General features: G+C 51.1%; 4 protein-coding genes across 4 annotated transcripts; 2 read left to right on the top strand and 2 right to left on the bottom strand.

The window, feature by feature from the left end:
- Positions 1-78: 78 nt before the first annotated feature.
- BJX68DRAFT_265173 (mRNA splicing protein SYF1) lies at positions 79-2,862 on the top strand (the record flags this gene model as incomplete). The annotated part of the gene is made up of 5 exons (XM_071045183.1): positions 79-168; positions 230-346; positions 397-450; positions 513-2,524; positions 2,577-2,862. 5 exons carry the CDS (start codon positions 79-81, stop codon positions 2,860-2,862), a joined length of 2,559 nt encoding a protein of 852 aa, XP_070901078.1.
- A 560-nt stretch (positions 2,863-3,422) lies between these two features.
- On the bottom strand, positions 3,423-8,779 carry BJX68DRAFT_233486 (Sec7 domain-containing protein). The gene is made up of 6 exons (XM_071039630.1): positions 5,486-8,779; positions 5,078-5,420; positions 4,639-5,027; positions 4,461-4,567; positions 4,022-4,398; positions 3,423-3,945 (listed from the first exon to the last, which is right to left on the bottom strand). The coding sequence occupies exons 1-6, from the start codon at positions 8,668-8,670 to the stop codon at positions 3,622-3,624; spliced, it is 4,725 nt and encodes a 1,574-aa protein (XP_070901077.1). The 5' UTR covers positions 8,671-8,779; the 3' UTR covers positions 3,423-3,621.
- A 1,186-nt stretch (positions 8,780-9,965) lies between these two features.
- On the top strand, positions 9,966-15,015 carry BJX68DRAFT_45999 (putative Rho guanyl nucleotide exchange factor). The gene is made up of 3 exons (XM_071049221.1): positions 9,966-12,315; positions 12,374-14,214; positions 14,269-15,015. The coding sequence occupies exons 1-3, from the start codon at positions 10,086-10,088 to the stop codon at positions 14,833-14,835; spliced, it is 4,638 nt and encodes a 1,545-aa protein (XP_070901076.1). The 5' UTR covers positions 9,966-10,085; the 3' UTR covers positions 14,836-15,015.
- Positions 14,997-17,331, bottom strand: BJX68DRAFT_233482 (tRNA lysidine(34) synthetase). The gene is made up of 2 exons (XM_071039629.1): positions 17,164-17,331; positions 14,997-17,110 (listed from the first exon to the last, which is right to left on the bottom strand). The coding sequence occupies exons 1-2, from the start codon at positions 17,306-17,308 to the stop codon at positions 15,195-15,197; spliced, it is 2,061 nt and encodes a 686-aa protein (XP_070901075.1). The 5' UTR covers positions 17,309-17,331; the 3' UTR covers positions 14,997-15,194.
- Positions 17,332-17,370: the final 39 nt, after the last annotated feature.

The following is a 17,370-nucleotide window of genomic DNA, read 5'->3' as shown; positions in this document are numbered from 1 at the left end:
CTTCACGTTCATGCAAACCCGTTTCATTGCGACTACGTGTTGACCGTGTGAGTTGGTCCCGCTCGAGCGAGTGGCGCAATGCCAGGGACACTCCTGCCCCCGAGATCCCACCGGCAACACGCACAGATGGATCGATCGTCGGCTTCCCGGCCAGATTTGTATCTGATTGTAAGTCAAACGGCACTTGGAACAAGAGATTTGATACTAATGTGTTTTCTCTCTGGAAAAGGCCGATCAGGATACCGTGTACGAGCAAGATCTCCTCCGAAACCCCGGCAGCATCAAGCCATGGCTTGCATATATCGAATACAAACAGCAAAATGGAACTCTTTATGAGCAGGCCTTCGTGAGTCGCCTTGAGCATTATCCATTCAATCCCTTACTGAACTTCTATAGGTCATGGAGCGCGCTTGCAAACAGCTCCCACGATCCTACAAGCTTTGGAAGATGGTAATCAAATTTCTGCTCGCCCCTGCCGTACTTCTTTTCGGTGTGCTAACCACTCATGATAGTATCTGGAATTTCGGACGACTCATCTTCGAAATCGCAATGCGACAAAATATCGAGCGGAGTTCCAGAAGGTCAATGCGCTCTTTGAGCGTGCCTTGATTCTACTCAACAAGATGCCCCGGATATGGGAAATGTATCTTTCCTTTATGCTTCAGCAACCGCTCGTTACGCAAACGAGGAGGACATTTGACCGAGCACTACGGGCACTGCCAGTTACTCAACATAACCGGATCTGGAAATTATACAAGAATTTCGCGCGATCCGCCTCAGGTCAGACGGCCGTGAAGATCTGGGCTCGCTATATGCAAATACACCCCGAAAACGCAGAAGATTATGTTAACTTGCTTGTCGAGATGGGCCAGTATACGGAGGCTGTGAAGCGATATATGGAAATTCTCGACAACCCTAGGTTCCAGTCTAAAGAGGGGAAGAGTAACTTCCAGCTGTGGACTGAGATGGTTGACTTGCTTGTCTCTAAAGCAAAGAAAATAGAGACAGGTCCGCAGACCGGGATCGATGTGGACGCGATTCTCCGCAGCGGTATTGATCGATTTGCTGACCAAAGGGGCAAATTATGGGCTGGATTAGCGACGTACTGGATTACGAAGGGCAATTTCGAGAAGGCGCGAGACGTCTTCGAGGAAGGTATTACGACCGTCATGACAGTGCGTGATTTCACACTTGTCTTCGATTCCTACGTCGAATTCGAAGAATCCATCATTGGCAATTTGATGGAAGCGGCGGCCGCTCGAACCGACAATGGCCAGGCCGACGAAGAGGCCGATTTCGATCTTGATCTGCGCATGCTCAGGTTCGAGCAGCTAATGGACCGGCGACCGTTCCTAGTCAATGATGTGCTTCTCAGGCAAAACCCCAATAATGTCATTGAATGGGAGAAGCGAGTGGCCCTTTGGGGAGACAACAACGTGGAAATTGTCCAGACATATACGGCAGCTATTGCTGCCATCAACCCTAAGAAGGCAGTTGGCAAGTTTTCTGAACTCTGGGTGAACTACGCCAAGTTCTATGAGCGCGGAGGAGACTTGGGAACCGCACGTGTCATCTTTGAAAAAGCTGTCAAGGTTCCTTTCAAATCAGTCGCAGAGCTTGCAGAAACGTGGTGCGAATTTGCAGAGATGGAGTTGCGCGGCGAAAACTTTGATCAAGCGGTTGAGATCATGGCCAAAGCAACGCAGGCCCCAAAGAAGTCGACTGTCGACTATTTTGATGAGACCCTCTCCCCTCAACAGCGAGTTCATAAGAGTTGGAAGCTGTGGAGTTTCTACGTGGATTTGGTAGAAAGTGTGTCATCCATAGAAGAGACGAAAAAGGTGTACGAGAGAATCTTCGAATTACGCATCGCCACTCCTCAGACAGTTGTCAACTTCGCCAATCTCCTGGAAGAGCACAAGTACTTTGAGGACTCCTTCAAGGTCTACGAGCGAGGACTGGATCTCTTCACATACCCAGTTGCTTTTGAGCTTTGGAACCTTTATCTGACCAAGGCTGTTGACCGGAAGATCGGCATCGAACGACTCAGGGATTTGTTTGAGCAGGCAGTCGATGGCTGTCCTCCAAAGTTCGCCAAACCCTTGTATTTGATGTACGGTAACTTGGAAGAAGAGCGAGGTCTGGCGCGCCACGCCATGAGAATTTACGAGCGTGCCACTCGAGCAGTCTCTGATGAGGATCGTTTCGAAATGTTCGAGTTCTATATTACCAAGTCCGCGTCCAACTTCGGATTGACATCTACTCGGCCAATCTATGAGCGGGCTATTGCTGCTCTGCCTGACCAGGAAGCAAAGGAAATGTGCCTCAAATTCGCAGAAATGGAGAGGAGGCTGGGCGAAATCGATCGTGCACGTGCTATCTACGGACATGCGTCCCAATTCTGCGACCCACGCACAAATGCTCCGTTCTGGCAGAAATGGGAAGCCTTCGAAGTCCAGCATGGAAACGAGGATACTTTTAAAGAAATGCTCCGCATTAAGCGAAGTGTTCAGGCCCAGTACAAGTACGTATCTTAACCCAACTGGAAGACACGACAGCAACTAACATGTCTATAGCACTGATGTCAACTTCATTGCTTCCCAAGCTATCGCCCGCAGCCAACAAAAGGCCCCAGAAAATGGCACAGGGGAGCCAACAGAACAGGGAGAAGAAATGGATACATCAACAGCAGATGCCATGGCCGCCCTGGAACGGCAAGCTCGTGCCCCGATTGGCTTCGTCGCAGCCAGTAGCGGTCCTGAAGGCGGCAACCGGGCACCTCCTGCGGAGCAAGCCTCTGCGGCCGCTGCCACTGTTAACCCCGACGCGATCGATCTCGACGACGATATGGATGCTGACTAGATCTATCCTCCTATCTTGTACCACATGCCTGCATCCCTCCTTCTCATTCACTTTCAGTCTCAAGCCTACCCATGGTCGCAAACACACCAATGATTGTCTCCAACTTACCACTTATCCATCCCTCTATCTACTTGACACACCTTGAGTTATCAGCCCACATAAGCCTTTCTCAATAGACCCATCAATTTACTTCAGCTTAGGTCACTCATCGGTGTGCCTTGTTGTCGTGTTTGCCTGTCTCTGTACTCATATCTATCCATGCTATCTCATATGTCCTTTTCTGGTTTCTTGATCGTCTGTCTTACTATGCTATCATGCAAGTCATTCCTTGATGATTCATTGCGATACCTACCATTTTTATTCACGTGAGGGCGTTAGTGTGTATTGATGGACTGATCGAGATTGAGATTGAAATTGAGGATGTTTATATCTTCAAATCAACTGTAGTATGTCTTTATGTATCCAGTAATGTCCGCGTAGGGTCTAGGATCTGTACTTATATATAGTTGGACTTTGTAACTCTTAAAATCAGGACGAATCGAACACATTTATGCCACAAATGCGCCCCATTATATATCATGCGTCTTCTAACAACCTATATTTACATTTCTCGGATCTAGGAAAAAAAAAAACAAAAAAAAAAGAGCAGGCTTTGTCCACGCTGTAAATGCCCAATTGTAAATCAACGAATTAGCAGTAAATAGATTGTCACCTGACAAGATCCCCACACGCTTTCCATTGCAGGTTGCAATAGACAGATTAATCCTTCTTCTCATCGTCTCTAGTAGGGGGCACTTCAGGAGTGGCCTCAGCACCTTCGGTCGGAACCTCCTTCTCATCCGAGGGCGTTTCTTGGGGAGCCGTAATTGACGGGGATCCCGCGGCCGGAGAAGAGGGGGCGGGAATGTCCTTGGGCGTGTCAGGGAATAGTTCCTTGAATAGATCCGGGAGGAAACGGTCTAGGCGTTTCTTCGTTTCAGCCCAGGTAGTCTCTTTGCTGGGGTCTTGGGATGGTGGGACGAGATAGCCGCCATCTGCCATGACCAGGATGATATTTTTGATGCTCTCCGGGATGGCTTCCTCCTGTCAAGCAGGTTAGAAACCGAGAAAAAATGGACAGTCCTTGTCGTAAACGGAAGAAGATAGTGGGAGAGCTTACCAAGCTATCGCTTTGGCCGCTGTTCATCATTCGGTCAAGGATATCTAAGATCTTGAGCCAGAGCTCAAGCATGCCTTCGGCGTTGGGTTGTTGGTCGAGATAACGCAGGAAAATCTTGCAAATCAGAGTCGCTGCCTGAACACGTGTCTCGCCCATCCCGACTGGATCTGAATGGTATACCTCAGGCTTTAAGAGCCGCAGAATTAGCGGGAAGAGAACCTGGTCAAAAATTGCTGTCCACTCCTTAGTCCCACCAATCTCGACGGAAAGAAGGCATCTCTGTAGGGTTGAAATTGCGTGATGTCTAATGTCGCGGCAGGGGTTGATACATTGCGTAGTCAGAGAATGGAATATTGGTGACCAATATGCTGACCAGGCTGGGAGGCATCGAGTTAGCCGCTGAATTAATTGGATAGTCATTGAGAAGTGTAGCACAAACCTTCGCCGTCCTCGAGATGTGACTGCTTGATCAGAGACGGGGTCCGGCCAGTAAGATGGTAGATCAAGCCTATAGCGGTCACGGCACGTGAAACAAGTTCATTTTCACTGCAATGGTGAGATTAGCAATTATTCCAACTGTATGCGAAGGTGATAAGCGCCTGAGAATGAAGACAGACCTCGGTTTGGGCTGTTTGTGGCCTTTGGAGCGTCGTGCAAGTGCGTCCCTCTGTCGCTCCTCAATGTAGCCAACGCTGCCGGCGCTGATGAAATCATTCGCAAGGCCAACAGCCGTTTCATAGTTATCAGCTGTTACAAGCGGTGGGCTCGAATCAACGACAGTTTTTAAGAGGCTAAAAACCAAGGGCGCAGCTTCTTTGTGCTGGTGAAGTCGTTGCAGGATAGACCAGAAATCCGGAGAGACTGTAATCTCATTTCGCAAGAGACTACCATCGAAGACACAACGTGAAAGTCCCTTGACGGTGGGTACGGCGACACTCTCCAAGGTGTCCTGATCGAAGCTGGAGATGCTATGAAGGATCACGGGGACGCGCATATAAGGTTGATCCTGAAATCTTATTAGTACATAGGTAGGGACTTTGAAAAGTTGGGACATACATGGCTAAGCCGGAGCAGGTTCAGCAAGTAAGTCGTCACTCTAGACAATGCTAGAGAGTGAAGATTCTGGGCGTCTCGAATGAAACCTTGAAGAGAAGCCAAGAGCCCCTCACCGAGGGTCTGAATTGTTTGTGAATCACGCAGAGTGAGAATGGCGGCTAACTCCAGCAGGTACATCATTCCAGGATCGTATTGATTTGTACTGGTGCCTGCTCTGGAATTCGCTCTCGACGACGGAAGAGGCCGCTCAGGTTTCACGACGATAACAGCTGGTGCACTTTCTTCAGGCAGCTGAGCCAGCAGAGCATCCACAATCACTGTCACAGATTCGATAGGGAGAGACCTAGTTGGAGAAAGCACCATAAGATATCGAACTATGAAAGATAAGACAAGCGAAATAAGACTCACCTGATATTAGACAGAAGATCTCCAATTGAACATGCGCTTACACAGTCCACTGTGCAGAGGGTATTGTCAAGTTCTTCATCCGAGGGCTCCGGAGGATCGTCGGCCGCATAGCTAGAGAGATAGGATGTAAAAGCAGACAGGAGACCCGTGTCATTTCCTCGCCCATCGCGATCTACGACTTGCGATGGCGTCTGTAAAGGAATTGGGGGGATGTCGAGATCAGAATTTAGGTTAGAGTCGAACGCCGGAATAAGAGAATTAAGGAAAAGATTTCGAAGAATCTGAATGATATGGGTCCAACCCTGTTGAAGCGAGCCCTCGTTGTTCGCTAGAACGCGGAAAAGCACAGCGGTGGCTAATTGAGCTCGGAAGTCTCGTCCGAACTTGACGGCCAGCTCGCTAACCATGACGCTCTTTTTCCCAGCCTGTACCTCGGTGTTGAGAGCGGTGCTAGGGGGGCTGTTCGTGGCAAGGGTGCTGATTGAGGCAAGTGAGAATATGATGCGGTCAAAAGCGTCAGTCAAACCGTATCTGGCTGCAATTTGAGCGCACTGGTCAAATCCCACTACCACGCGAGAGTATACCGCATCATCTGAAGCGGACATGAAAACATAGGACAAGGTTGCGACGACAGGTTTCCAAGTAGCCGCAAACATGTCTGCATCGTAGATATTGGTTTCACCCACAACCAGCTCCCCAGTGGAAGCTGACTTTGCCAACAACTCCCTCCATGCAAAATCGAAGGCATGCTTGTTATCGTGCTCATCTGGCAGGATGATTTCATTCTCTTTGATGGAGTCATATATCTCTTGTAGAAACTCAGGAGCGAAATCCTGACCCGCATTCACCCCCCGCAGATTTTTCGAAAAGTCGTTGCATGACATACGGTTCTGAGACTTCACGTTCGGGTTGTAGAGCTCAGTGTTAAGCATGATTATAGCATATGTTAGTACAAAGAGGGAATCCTTGTCGGCAATTCCTGCTGGTTGAGCCTTCTCGATGAATTTGTCACTAAAAGTAGTGACAATCCGTTCAATCAAAGGAGACTCGCCAGGAAGTCGAAAGGCACCTAAGAGGTCTCGAAGGGCGTCAACTACGCTTTTCCCCGAAAAGTCGAAAAGGTCGACAAAAGCATCGAGAAGTTCCTCGTTGGACTTTTTGGAGATGAATTCACCAAGGATCTTCTTGGACAACCGGGTGGTTCCTTTCAAAAATCGAGCGACCTGAACGGGGTCGTCTGGATTCTCAATTATGCCTCTTGAAGCTAGATAAGCGATTCCGCCTTTAGGGTCCTCGTTGAACTTTTGAGCCCCCTGAACGATGATTTTCTTCGTCTCGCGTTGGTCCCTTAGACGTTCCTTTGATGGAAAGTCATCGACAACAGGCGAGTCATCCAGCCTGTCGTAGATTGACTGAATGTAACTCAAGAGGGCGTCCAGGCAGAGCGGAGGCACGTTGGTGGTGCTCCATGTGGCTGAATCGGGAAAGGCACTTCGAGAGAGTAAACCGACCATGTCCTCGCACAGATCAGCTCGATCGACATCACAGTCATAGTTGACAAAGAGCTCGACCATGAAGCTCGGAATGCGTGCCAGCACGCCAATACTTTCAACCATTGCTTCTCTGGTCTCGGGCCTCCTAGAGCTTCCTTCTAGACCCAGCTTTTGTCGATCTTTCACTGGTACCGGAGTAGACCGCCCACTGCTATTCTGTGAGGGAGGGGGCTTCACGAGTTTCGGCGCCTGCGGCACTCCTTCGTATAGAGCAGGGTCAATACCGGCCTCCCTCGGTATGTCTACCTTCGGGTGAAGACACGCAACTAGGTACGATAGATAGAGCTCTTGCTGGAGCTTCAAGACAGGGCGGCAAGTTAGAAGTAGTGTTCCAGCCACTCTGAGAGAACTAGTAAGAATCGCTAAATTCTCAGATCGAACGAGTTGGAATAGATGACGGCACAGATCGTTCTGCGCCAAGGACGCTAAGCTGGGATGCCTGGCGATTGAGGGACCAGCAACTTCCAAGGCAACATCGATGATCCTCAGAGCCATGACTCTCATTGCATCAGTATGTTGTCGGTTGTGTGGATCCAAGAGATCAATGAGCACGCGAAACAGTTCCCGTATAGAAGCTAATGAATAGGGTTTTACTTCGCCTCCCAATTCGTTCTCAGATTCGGGAAGCGCGGCAAGTGCATTGCCATTGAGCGTTTGGCCAAAAGAACTGTCATAACTGGCATGATCGCGATCTGTGACACCGGTGTCTGAGCCCATGGCAGAAGGATGTTGGGAAGCAACCGTGTCTCCATCGACGGAAGGGTCCATCTTGAAGTTTGCTTGCTGACCCTCTCCTGATTGAGCTGCATTCTGAATATCAAGGTCCGATGGTTGAGAGGTAGCATCCAACACTGATAGCCGCATGAACAAGACTTGGCACATGTTGACCATTGCAATTTCAGCAGACCTCCGGAGCACTTCCGAGAGGCGGCCCTGGCAACACATACTCAGACCTGTTTCCATCATCTCGCAGACACTCTCATCCCCCAGAAGTTCACCTTCCGGCCCCGACAGCATGCCCTCCATCAGTTTTAGAATCCTTAGTAGGACAATCTCATCGGCCGACGAATCGCTGGCTTCGAATCGGCAGTGGGTTATTGCTGCTGACAGCAGCTGCATGGCCATGGAGATTCTCGGGGATGTACGGTCGATGATCTTGTAAGCGAAGAACTTTGTCAAGGCAAGCAAGGCAAGAGAGGTGATAGCGGCGGAGGTCGAGGATGACCGGATGACTTGAAGGAACGGATGTAGCAAGGAGGGCGCATCGAAAGACTTGATATCTTTGCAGTCTTTGAGATCACTCCGCAGTCGAGTAAAAGCGGAAATGAGGGGGTTATCCTGCATGCTCTTGCCTTTCTTTCCCCTCAGCCCCCACCTATTCGCCAGAGCATGGTCGACTTCTGCGGAGTGTTGTCTCGATCTCGGACGGGTAGGTGTGATGCCGTTGGGGGGACTGGAGGGAGCTGAGGTGTCGCGGTCATAGACGCGTGAAGTAGCACCGCCGCCGAGTATGGCAGCAACGGAAGAGTGAGCCCAGCGGGCATGTTTCCGCATGGCCGAGGTGACGGTGATACATTCTGTCGTTACTAAAGCGACTGGGTCGACAGCAATGGGCAAGGATGGGGAAGGCATGACGGGCAGAAACGAGCGGCGGAAGTTGAGATTGCCCGAGCAAGGAGCAGACTCAAATCATGGCCCTGGGAAATCGAAGTTGAGGGTTGAGAGCGGAGTTGTATACCGGCCGGCCGACGATGTGGACAAGTTCGCAACAGCTACAGAAGGCGGAGAGGCAGCTTTCCTAAACAGGATTAGCGCTTGAATTACCCAAAGAGGCTTAGCCTTACACGGGCGGTGTGGTTTGTAGGGCAGGAGATCCTCCGACCCCCGTTGTCCTCGAGATTTCTCAGGAACTTTTGACTGGAAGTGTTCCCACAATGTCAGGAATCATAATCTTTACGATAAAGGAGAAATACCAGATCCGGACAACCCCTTGAAAATCTGGAAGGCAAGACCTCACGCTTGCAGCTCTTATCCAGCGCTATCAAAGACAGCCCCCTAGTTAGTTGATCGACCCATGGTTGTGCTTCGGCGGTGAGGATAAACAAGAGGATGGAGCTTCATTCAAGTTCCCCACCCAAGTCGAACAGTTGTAAACAAATCTCAAGCTATGCAAGCGGAGATGACAGGATGACTCCTTGCTTCAGTAAATAGGATCAAACAATATCAAACCGCAGGGAAGCTCCATGGTGTTGACCTGTATTTTGTTTTTTTCTCGGATAATTCTGTTGACTGGGGTTACCACCAGCAGCAGCAGTACACGTGTTGATGGGGACGATTTTATGGTCTCGAATGGAATCCCCAGCACAGATCGATCAGATCTCAAAGTAGTTAAACAGATCTATTTAAGCTGGAGGGAGCCCTCCACTGCATCAGCTAACGCTGGGTGGGCGCAAATCATCGGCAGCCGCAGTCTCGCTCTTGCAGGTCAACAACTCCAACCACAACAAATCATCGTCACAACACATCTGCAACTTAAATTTTCATCTGGCCTCCCTTCCAGGGTCTGTTTCCAGGGTTCTGTCGGAGAGGAGGACGAGTTGTGCGACGGTTTCGTTTTCTCCTCATTCTCCTCATCGCCACCGTCCCCAGCCAGCCTCGATGGAGGGGCTCTCTCTCTCCTTCCATCGCATGAGGACCCTCTATTCGCTCTTTTGCTTGTCTCTTTATCGCCAAAACCGCCGAACTTAATATCACCGTCCTTCTCTATCATGTCACTCAACCAGTTTCTCATGTCGGCTTTACTCTAATCTTGGATGGGTGTTCTGTTACCGTCGCTCTCTCCCCACAGCTGACCTCGGGGCCGTCCCTGTCCCCGGGCACCTTCCAGCAACTTGGACCTTTTTACCAGTTCTCTCTTTCGGTCCTGCTTCTTTCTTCCTATACGTCTACTAATTTAGCTACTTCCCTTTGAACTCTCGCTCCTTCCTCTCCTTCTGCACGCTCCGCCGACGTTGCGCGCGGCGCTGAGCCAACCTTCCTGATTCACCATGGCGACCTCTTCTTCATCGCCGTCGGACCTCCCTCTGGACCAACTCAGCCTATACCATGTCTCAGATCCTTTATTATCGACCATCTTTGTCTTCTACGGTCCTGTCTCCACCGCCAATGCAACTGTGAGCAGTTCGCGCATCCAGGCGCATATATTGACTCCGGCCGGTTTTCAAAGCTACCCGCGCATCACTATCTCCCCTGCAGCACCACTATACGCGGCTGTCAACCATTTACCCCGAGAGAAACAAGGCGATGAGATATCCCGTGGTCTGGCTGTTAGCATGCTGAAATATTTTGCTGAGCTGTCGGATCCTGCAAAGGAATGCCTGCAGGCTCTTGCTCGTGCGGGGAAACCTGGAGGCCAGATCCCGAAGATGTTTGATGAGATGCATGCCGCGGACTTGGCGAATCGCATGCTGAAGGTGGATAACACAACGGATATAGTGCGTGATATTCGTGGCGCATTTCAAGAGCGTAGAGTCCCGTGGGTTGATATCGATGTTGTGCTCCCCGCGGGGACTATCAAACCACCCGAGACGGCTGATACAGACGCTCAAATTTCAGAGGAGAATATCGACGCGGAAGATACTGCTGCTGTTCAGTACGGGAAGTATACGCCTCTTATATCAGCACTGGGTGCGCCCATGTTCCTGCCAACCTCTCGCCTAAAAAGAGCCCCTTCGCAACCCACCAATGTCAGCAGGTCCAAGTTCTTTTCTAAGAGCCAAAAGCAGTCTCTTCGCTTAACCATGTGTGAGGTAGTGGATACAGAAGAGAGATATGTGAGCAAGCTTTATACACTCGTGTGCGAAGTGGCAGAAGAGTTCCGCGCGAGGGCTCAAGGGAAACCGCCTTCCAGCACCAGCCCTAGCGAGACTGACCTGGCCACACTTTTCCCACCATGTCTCAACGAGATATACGACGTCAACATGGGCTTTTTGGAGGTTATTCGAAATGTGCTGGAAGATACAGAAAGAGACGCGATTGGCGACATCACAGAGGATACGGAGCTGCCATCTTCTTCGTCTCAACGGAGCCTTGAGGATGAAAAAGATGCGATTGGTGCTGTCACATTTGCCAATGCGCTTCTTGAGTGGTTTCCTAAGTTCTCACAACCTTATGGGGACTATATGCGTGCTCACAACGCCTTTACTCAAACGCTGAATGTGTTCATGAGGGATAAGCATTCGAGCTTCTCGAAACGTGTGTACGAAACCGGGGAACAAAAACTGCGGTCGCTGCTCATGGAGCCTGTCCAACGACTCCCACGTTATAGTCTGCTGATAGACACCATGACGAGCAGTCTTCCTCTGATACACCCTGCTGTACGGCCGTTGTTGAAAGCACGAGATATCATCAAAGATATCTGTTCCCTGGATGACCCTTCTTCTACGAACCACGATCAAGGTTTCCGACGTTTGAAAGAGTTGGTTGATGAATGGCCTTCAACCATCCTACCCACTGGCCGATTGATTACCGCTGTCGACTTTAACGAGCTATCGCCACCATATCACTTGGACCCTCCGGATATCGATCCAGAGCCAGGAATTATGTTACTGTACAAGAACTGCCTGGTGCTATTGGCCAAAGCCCAGGAATGTAGATTGACCGCCCGTGGCTTGATGGCTGAACTCGACAATGCGTCATCGACAGCCCAGGGCGTTTCTGCAGTGTGTGCTTCTTCGACAGAAATTCGCGTCGTACAAGTGTATGATCTTCATACCGTTCGTTGCATGCAATCCTCGTGCGGCCGGATCCTGTTCTTGGCTCCTGCGTCAGTGACCTCAAGACCTACCCAAAACACCACTGTGGATCTTCTGGCATTGGAGCCTGTCGCTATGTACGGAGGGCGCGCTGGTCGAATAGTTGAGGAAATCATCAAAGCAAAAATAGAGGGACGATTCACAGAGAGTGAGCGAGAAAATGGGAAATGGACTTTGCGGAGTCCATCAGGAACTGTGGGCAACCTCGGCATCTTAGCTTGTGTATTCGAAGGCGAGCAGGATCCAGAGACGAACCGGCCTGCTGCTTCGAAGATCAGAGTCGTTTTCGACACGCCAAGGACAGTTTGTAGCAAGATCCTGGGCAGTTCAGATCTCGAGGTTATCATTTCCGTCTCTGTCATGGCCGAAGACCAGTATCGTGTGCACATGGACTCAATAGTTGGTAGCCCTTCGTCGGATGTTGTGACGGTCGAGAGTTTCGTGCCAGTCCTCTCTAAGCGCTGTGAGTAGTCGCTACTGATGGCCTCCTACCTTCCTTGATTGGTTGCTGACTGTTGTAGTATTGAACATCCTGCAGCCCCTGCATGACACCCGAAATAGCAATATGACGGAGTCACTGGTGCAATCCAATTTTGCGGTACTTCGATATCTTGCTGGCCATCTCGCCTCGCAGCTCAAGACACCCCGTGGCTTCCGTCCCCCATCGCCGTCTAAACTAATTGCAAACCTGCTGGGCGGCGGTCATTCAAGGGAGAGTAGCACTTCAAGCTCTAAAGCACCAGGCTCAGCTACGCTACTGGGCGAATTCCCAAAGATGCCTCCACCACGCGCTAATATCTCACGGTCTAATACTTTGCCCTCTTCGTTCCCCAGTAAGGAGGAGACCCCGGTCAAAGTTTCCGTTGTCGGCACAACACCTTCGAAAGTCGCGGATAGTCCATTTACCGTGCTCGAACAAGCATTTGCCGCTTACGTCCTGGCGCTGCAGTCACGGAGTGGGAATATTGTTGGACGTACTCTCCGGACAAGGGACAACGTCGACCGTTCAGGAGTCAACGAGCTATACAACGTGTTGCTCGAAGATCCCGCAAAGCTTCAGGCAGCAGCGGAGGTGGCGGTTGATACACTATTTGTGGCATTCGAAACGTTCATGGCAAATGCGTGGAAGGAGCACATGGGGCCGGTCATCGACCCTATAAGCCTAAAGCTGTTACAAAGTCAGTTCGATGCCATGTTTCCTCGAGAATTTGAGGAATGTTTTCGAAAATTTCTTGCCGATATGAGCCCGCAGAACCGCCGGGCCCTTGCCTCGCTTATTCGCCTACTCGCAGATCTTCTGGATGCATCTGGAAGTGATGGCGACAGAGGCGCCCTGACGGCTGCATTTGCAGAGGTTCTAACATCGGAAGGCGACCCCATGCAACACATTTCTCTTTTGGACAGACTAGTCGATGATTTTGACAATCTTTTCGAGGAATTTGTCCCGGGCGGTTCGTCACTTGAAGGGATCTTGACGAATGAGCAGACAAAGCCCCCGCAAACCTCAGGCTCAGTTAGCTCTAATGCGTCGTCTTTTCGCAAGCGCTTTGGGTTTGGGCTCCACCGGGAAAACTCTGGAGAAAGCAAAGTCGCTTCAATCCTCCGGACCCTCAGCAAGAACAAGGGCTCCAATGATTCGGAGGCAGGAACGCCGAAAGGATCGTTACTGGTTCGCTCAAGGTCAATAGATATCGATACCAGCTTGGGTACGCTCCTGCGCCCCGGATCTCGTGATCGGACTGGGCCGTCATTATCACAGGAAGCGCTTCGGCGGCCCGGCAGTGCCCAGGAAGACCCCCAATCTATGATCAAGGCCGCAGCAAATGGGGTGGTCAGGGTTCGTCGAAAGCGGCGAAGCTCGTTGTCCGACCTACGGCCGGACACGGCATCCTCAGAAACGTCTGCTGTATCTCTTAGCCAAGGGCCGCGGCCTACGACTCCTGGGTCTTCTTCGAGTAATCTTCCAGCCGATCTCGCGACCCCGTCAAAACCTGGTCGGCCTCAGATCGGTCATGGATCAGGATCTACAGCACGCAGTACGTCGCCTCTCAAAGGCAGCTCGCCTCCAAGACTAGGATCACCTAGCCGGCGCTCGCCAGTCCGCCCGGTTACTCCCAGCCGGAAGGAGAACATCGACCCAATATACACGCCATCCGATAGATCTCCAAGAAAGAAGACGGAAGGATCCGTCTCGCCTACCCTAGAGCCTAAACGTCAGTCTCGTGCCCCTAGTATACCTTCCTCCAAGGCCCCTGGGCTTAAGGAGCGGTCTGTGCAAGCCAACGGATCAGAGGTTAAGCGTCCGCTGTCATCCTCTTCCTTGACTAGATCGCAGAGGTTACGGTTACAGAGCCCTCAAAAGGTATATAGTAGACATCCGAACCTGTTTTTTGACACTTGGCTAATCTGTGCATAGCTCCGAGACCGTCTTCAGGGTGAAAAGAAAGCACAGGCCACTGCCCAGCTGGGATTAAAGGATGAGCTAGAGCTTATTGGCCTGGAACTTCGAGGATCAAGACCGTCGCCAGTGCGGCTACAAACGGACACAGCTCTTGTTCCTGGTGCTGCAGAGGAAGACACTTTTGGCACAAACACCGCAGCCCTGGTAGCTCGCATTAGAAATCTAGAGCTGGCATTTGAAACACTATCAGGTGAGCTAACCAGCCGAACCTCTACCATGGAAAAGGACTTGGAGTCGTCTCTTGTTGTCAGCGAGAAACGAGCGAAAAAACTGGACGAGTTATATCGCGAGGCTAGCGCAGAAAATGAAGCACTGTATGATCGGTTCAATTCCGAGCTAGGCAAACTTGCGAGAGAGGTCCAAACTGGAGACGGAGAGGGCGCTCTACAGACACAGCTGTCTTCCGCCATGGACGAAATCGGAAGGCTGAAGAAGGAGAATCTCCGGCTCAAGAGAGAGGTTGGTGGACTTCGCGCACAGCAAGCAGCTGTTGCCTTGCTCAGGGCAAGCTCAGATCATTAGACTCATTACGACTGGTGCTGGGATGCCCTGGGCCTTTTTCTGTTCTCTTTGGTCTGGATATGAGCATATGGCGAATGAGCGTTTTGATATTTTCTTACCAAGGTCCGGTGACGGCGTCTACGAGGGTTTGGATATGCTTAGGAAATGGCCATTTGACCTCATTCTTTTGAAGATCACGCTTTCTTTTTTTCTTTTTTTCTTTTTTTTTTTTCGATTGGTCATCGGGTACATATGTCCAGAAGGACAACACAACGTCAGTCCGTGCTTCTCGTCGGTTTGGTTGTCTGAGTGACACAGGAGCAGATTCCTTCCTTTCCTCCTTATCTACTTTCATATCTCATGTAGATTGTGTACATAGCTTATACCAAACCCATTAATCTTAACGAGTCCAAATCAACCATTTTATACTTCCATTCCCAGCGTATCGTCCACAGCTTCGAGTTGGGCCTTGGATCCGGAAAACCCGGAAACAGTAAATCTACTGTGGGCAATGCCAGCGGTCTACACCCCCTTCCCTCTCCATCATCGAGAGCAAGGACAGGAAGTGTAAACCGCGCCTGGCCAGGTGCTTCTGAGCTTAATTTCGCGAAAAATGCACGTGCATCGAGTTCTGCGTTGTCCCGCTTATCCTCAGATATTCGCGGAACAGATATCTCATCTTGACGTAAAATACGTTCTTTCCCCGCTCGCTTCTGCACAGCGTCCATTCGTCGAACAAGTGAGAGATCAGACTGCTGGAGCGGGCGGATAATAATCGGGATCTCGGTTTGCTGGCCATGGTTTGGGGTTGGAGTTGAAGTGGGCTGAGGGTTAGGGTCCGGAATCGGGCTTGCCGCAGCTCGGATCCAGAAGCGGTTGTCCCATAGAGTCCAGGGGGTATATATTAGGTTTTTATTGGTATCGGTTGGTTTTGGGAATGGGACGTCCAGACGTAAGGTGGGAGCTCGGTTGCGGAAGTAGGGTTGCCGGGCTAGAAGCCACTTATTGGTGTCGTTGTCCGTCAGAGTAGTATTGGCCGTCGTCTTTGACTTTGACTTCGGCGAGGAAGGAAGTGGTTGGAATAGGACTCCGCCGACGGTGAATGCCTTCCGTCTCGCATCTGATCCTGAACTAGGTGTTAAATGTGATTCTGACCCCAGCGTAGATGGTGAAGAAGGAGGAGCGGAGGGAAAGACACGATCTGTAAAGTCCGCGAAGCTCGATAATGGCCAGTGGTTCTCTGGAAATGGGGATATGAGCTCCGTGATGCGGCGAAGTGTCAGAGCCTGGATTTGCGGTCGAGGTTGAGACGAAATCTCCTGCGCCTGTTTCTGGGCTTCTGAAGAATATTCCGAAGCTGAAGGCGAAGACAAAAACTGCACCGTCATCGTCCCAGCCCTAAACTTAAGATCAAGCAATCTACAGGACTTTGCCAGAGTCTCATCCGAAAGCCGATACGACTCCCTCACCCTCCCCTGTGCCCTCTCAACAAGACTCAGGATAGACGGATGCGTCAGAGCACGGGGTAAAGACCCCATTGAGAGCATCGACCGAATCGCATTCCGGGCCGTCAATGTCGGATCGAAATTCGTCGGATCATCGACAAAGGGAACACTGTTCTCAACACATGTAGCCACAAGGCTAGATTTGCGGAACGAGAGGAGTGGGCGTGCGATGTGGATGCCGCCAGTCGCTACTTGGATCCTGGTCCCTTCCTGCTGGTGCTGGTGCCGGTTCTGTCCCCGTCCCTGCCCAGGTGCAAGATCAGGAACAAAGTCCCCCGGTGAAACAGAAACACCCTTCCCACTCTCCGAAACCCCCCAAAGACCATGACACTCGGGAATCCTCGCAAGCCCCGGGATCCCCGTTAGCCCCGCCGCCCCCTTCGCAACTGAGGCCAGGCGCCAAATCATCGTTTCGACATTGTCGTCCTGGTGGTGGCCCATGAGTAACGCCTCAATCCCGTGTTCTCGACACGCCTCGCCTAGAGCGCGGTACCGGAGTCTTCGAGCATGTGTCTCAAAGGCCGAGCTTGTGAGACTGCTCGACGGCCAGGTTAGTGGGAGGATGGAGGTCTTTAGACCCAAGGCCTGGAGCCAGGCGGAGACGGTTTGGGCCTCCGTCGTGGATTCGGGACGTGCTTTGTGGTCGACTATGAAAGCTGTTACGCTCACGTCATCACCATTTGTTCTGGGGGCTGGGTTTCCATTGGGGTTGTTGCGCTGTTGTTGTTTCTCCCACTCCCGGCATAGATACGCCAATGCCATTGAGTCAGCCCCGCCGCTTACAGCTAGACCTTTTTGCTCATCAGTATAATGTTTGTTGTTAAAGCGTAGGATCAAAACGTACCTAATCTCCTTGGTAACACCGCCGCCATCCCCGGCCGAAATCGACGCGACTCGGTCCATGTTCGCTGCAGGACATCGGTGAATTGTGAAAGTGTGATTGGACCCGTGCTTGATGAGCGCAGGAGAGTAGAGACTGTTACGGCCATGTACGGTCCATGGGGTGGGTGGGTTTCTGTAGAGTTTGGTCGAGGCAAGGTTTGCAAGGCCT

Source organism: Aspergillus pseudodeflectus, assembly GCF_044049435.1.
Source record: "Aspergillus pseudodeflectus strain CBS 756.74 chromosome Unknown BJX68scaffold_13, whole genome shotgun sequence".
Classification (NCBI taxonomy): Eukaryota; Fungi; Ascomycota; class Eurotiomycetes; order Eurotiales; family Aspergillaceae; genus Aspergillus; species Aspergillus pseudodeflectus.
Note: the sequence above shows the minus strand (reverse complement) of the source record. Positions and strands in the feature narration are given on the sequence as shown.

Coding starts and splice junctions, on each gene's coding strand:
- BJX68DRAFT_233486 (XM_071039630.1), bottom strand. CDS start 8,670: ATGCCTTCCCCATCCTTGCCCATTGCTGTCGACCCAGTCGCTTTAGTA. Junction 5,421..5,485: donor GATCTTCTGTCTAATATCAG/GTGAGTCTTATT, acceptor TTCTCCAACTAG/GTCTCTCCCTATCGAATCTG. Junction 5,028..5,077: donor ACCTGCTCCGGCTTAGCCAT/GTATGTCCCAAC, acceptor ATAAGATTTCAG/GATCAACCTTATATGCGCGT.
- BJX68DRAFT_45999 (XM_071049221.1), top strand. CDS start 10,086: ATGGCGACCTCTTCTTCATCGCCGTCGGACCTCCCTCTGGACCAACTC. Junction 12,316..12,373: donor GCCAGTCCTCTCTAAGCGCT/GTGAGTAGTCGC, acceptor TGACTGTTGTAG/TATTGAACATCCTGCAGCCC. Junction 14,215..14,268: donor GGTTACAGAGCCCTCAAAAG/GTATATAGTAGA, acceptor ATCTGTGCATAG/CTCCGAGACCGTCTTCAGGG.
- BJX68DRAFT_233482 (XM_071039629.1), bottom strand. CDS start 17,308: ATGGCCGTAACAGTCTCTACTCTCCTGCGCTCATCAAGCACGGGTCCA. Junction 17,111..17,163: donor GGTGTTACCAAGGAGATTAG/GTACGTTTTGAT, acceptor ATGAGCAAAAAG/GTCTAGCTGTAAGCGGCGGG.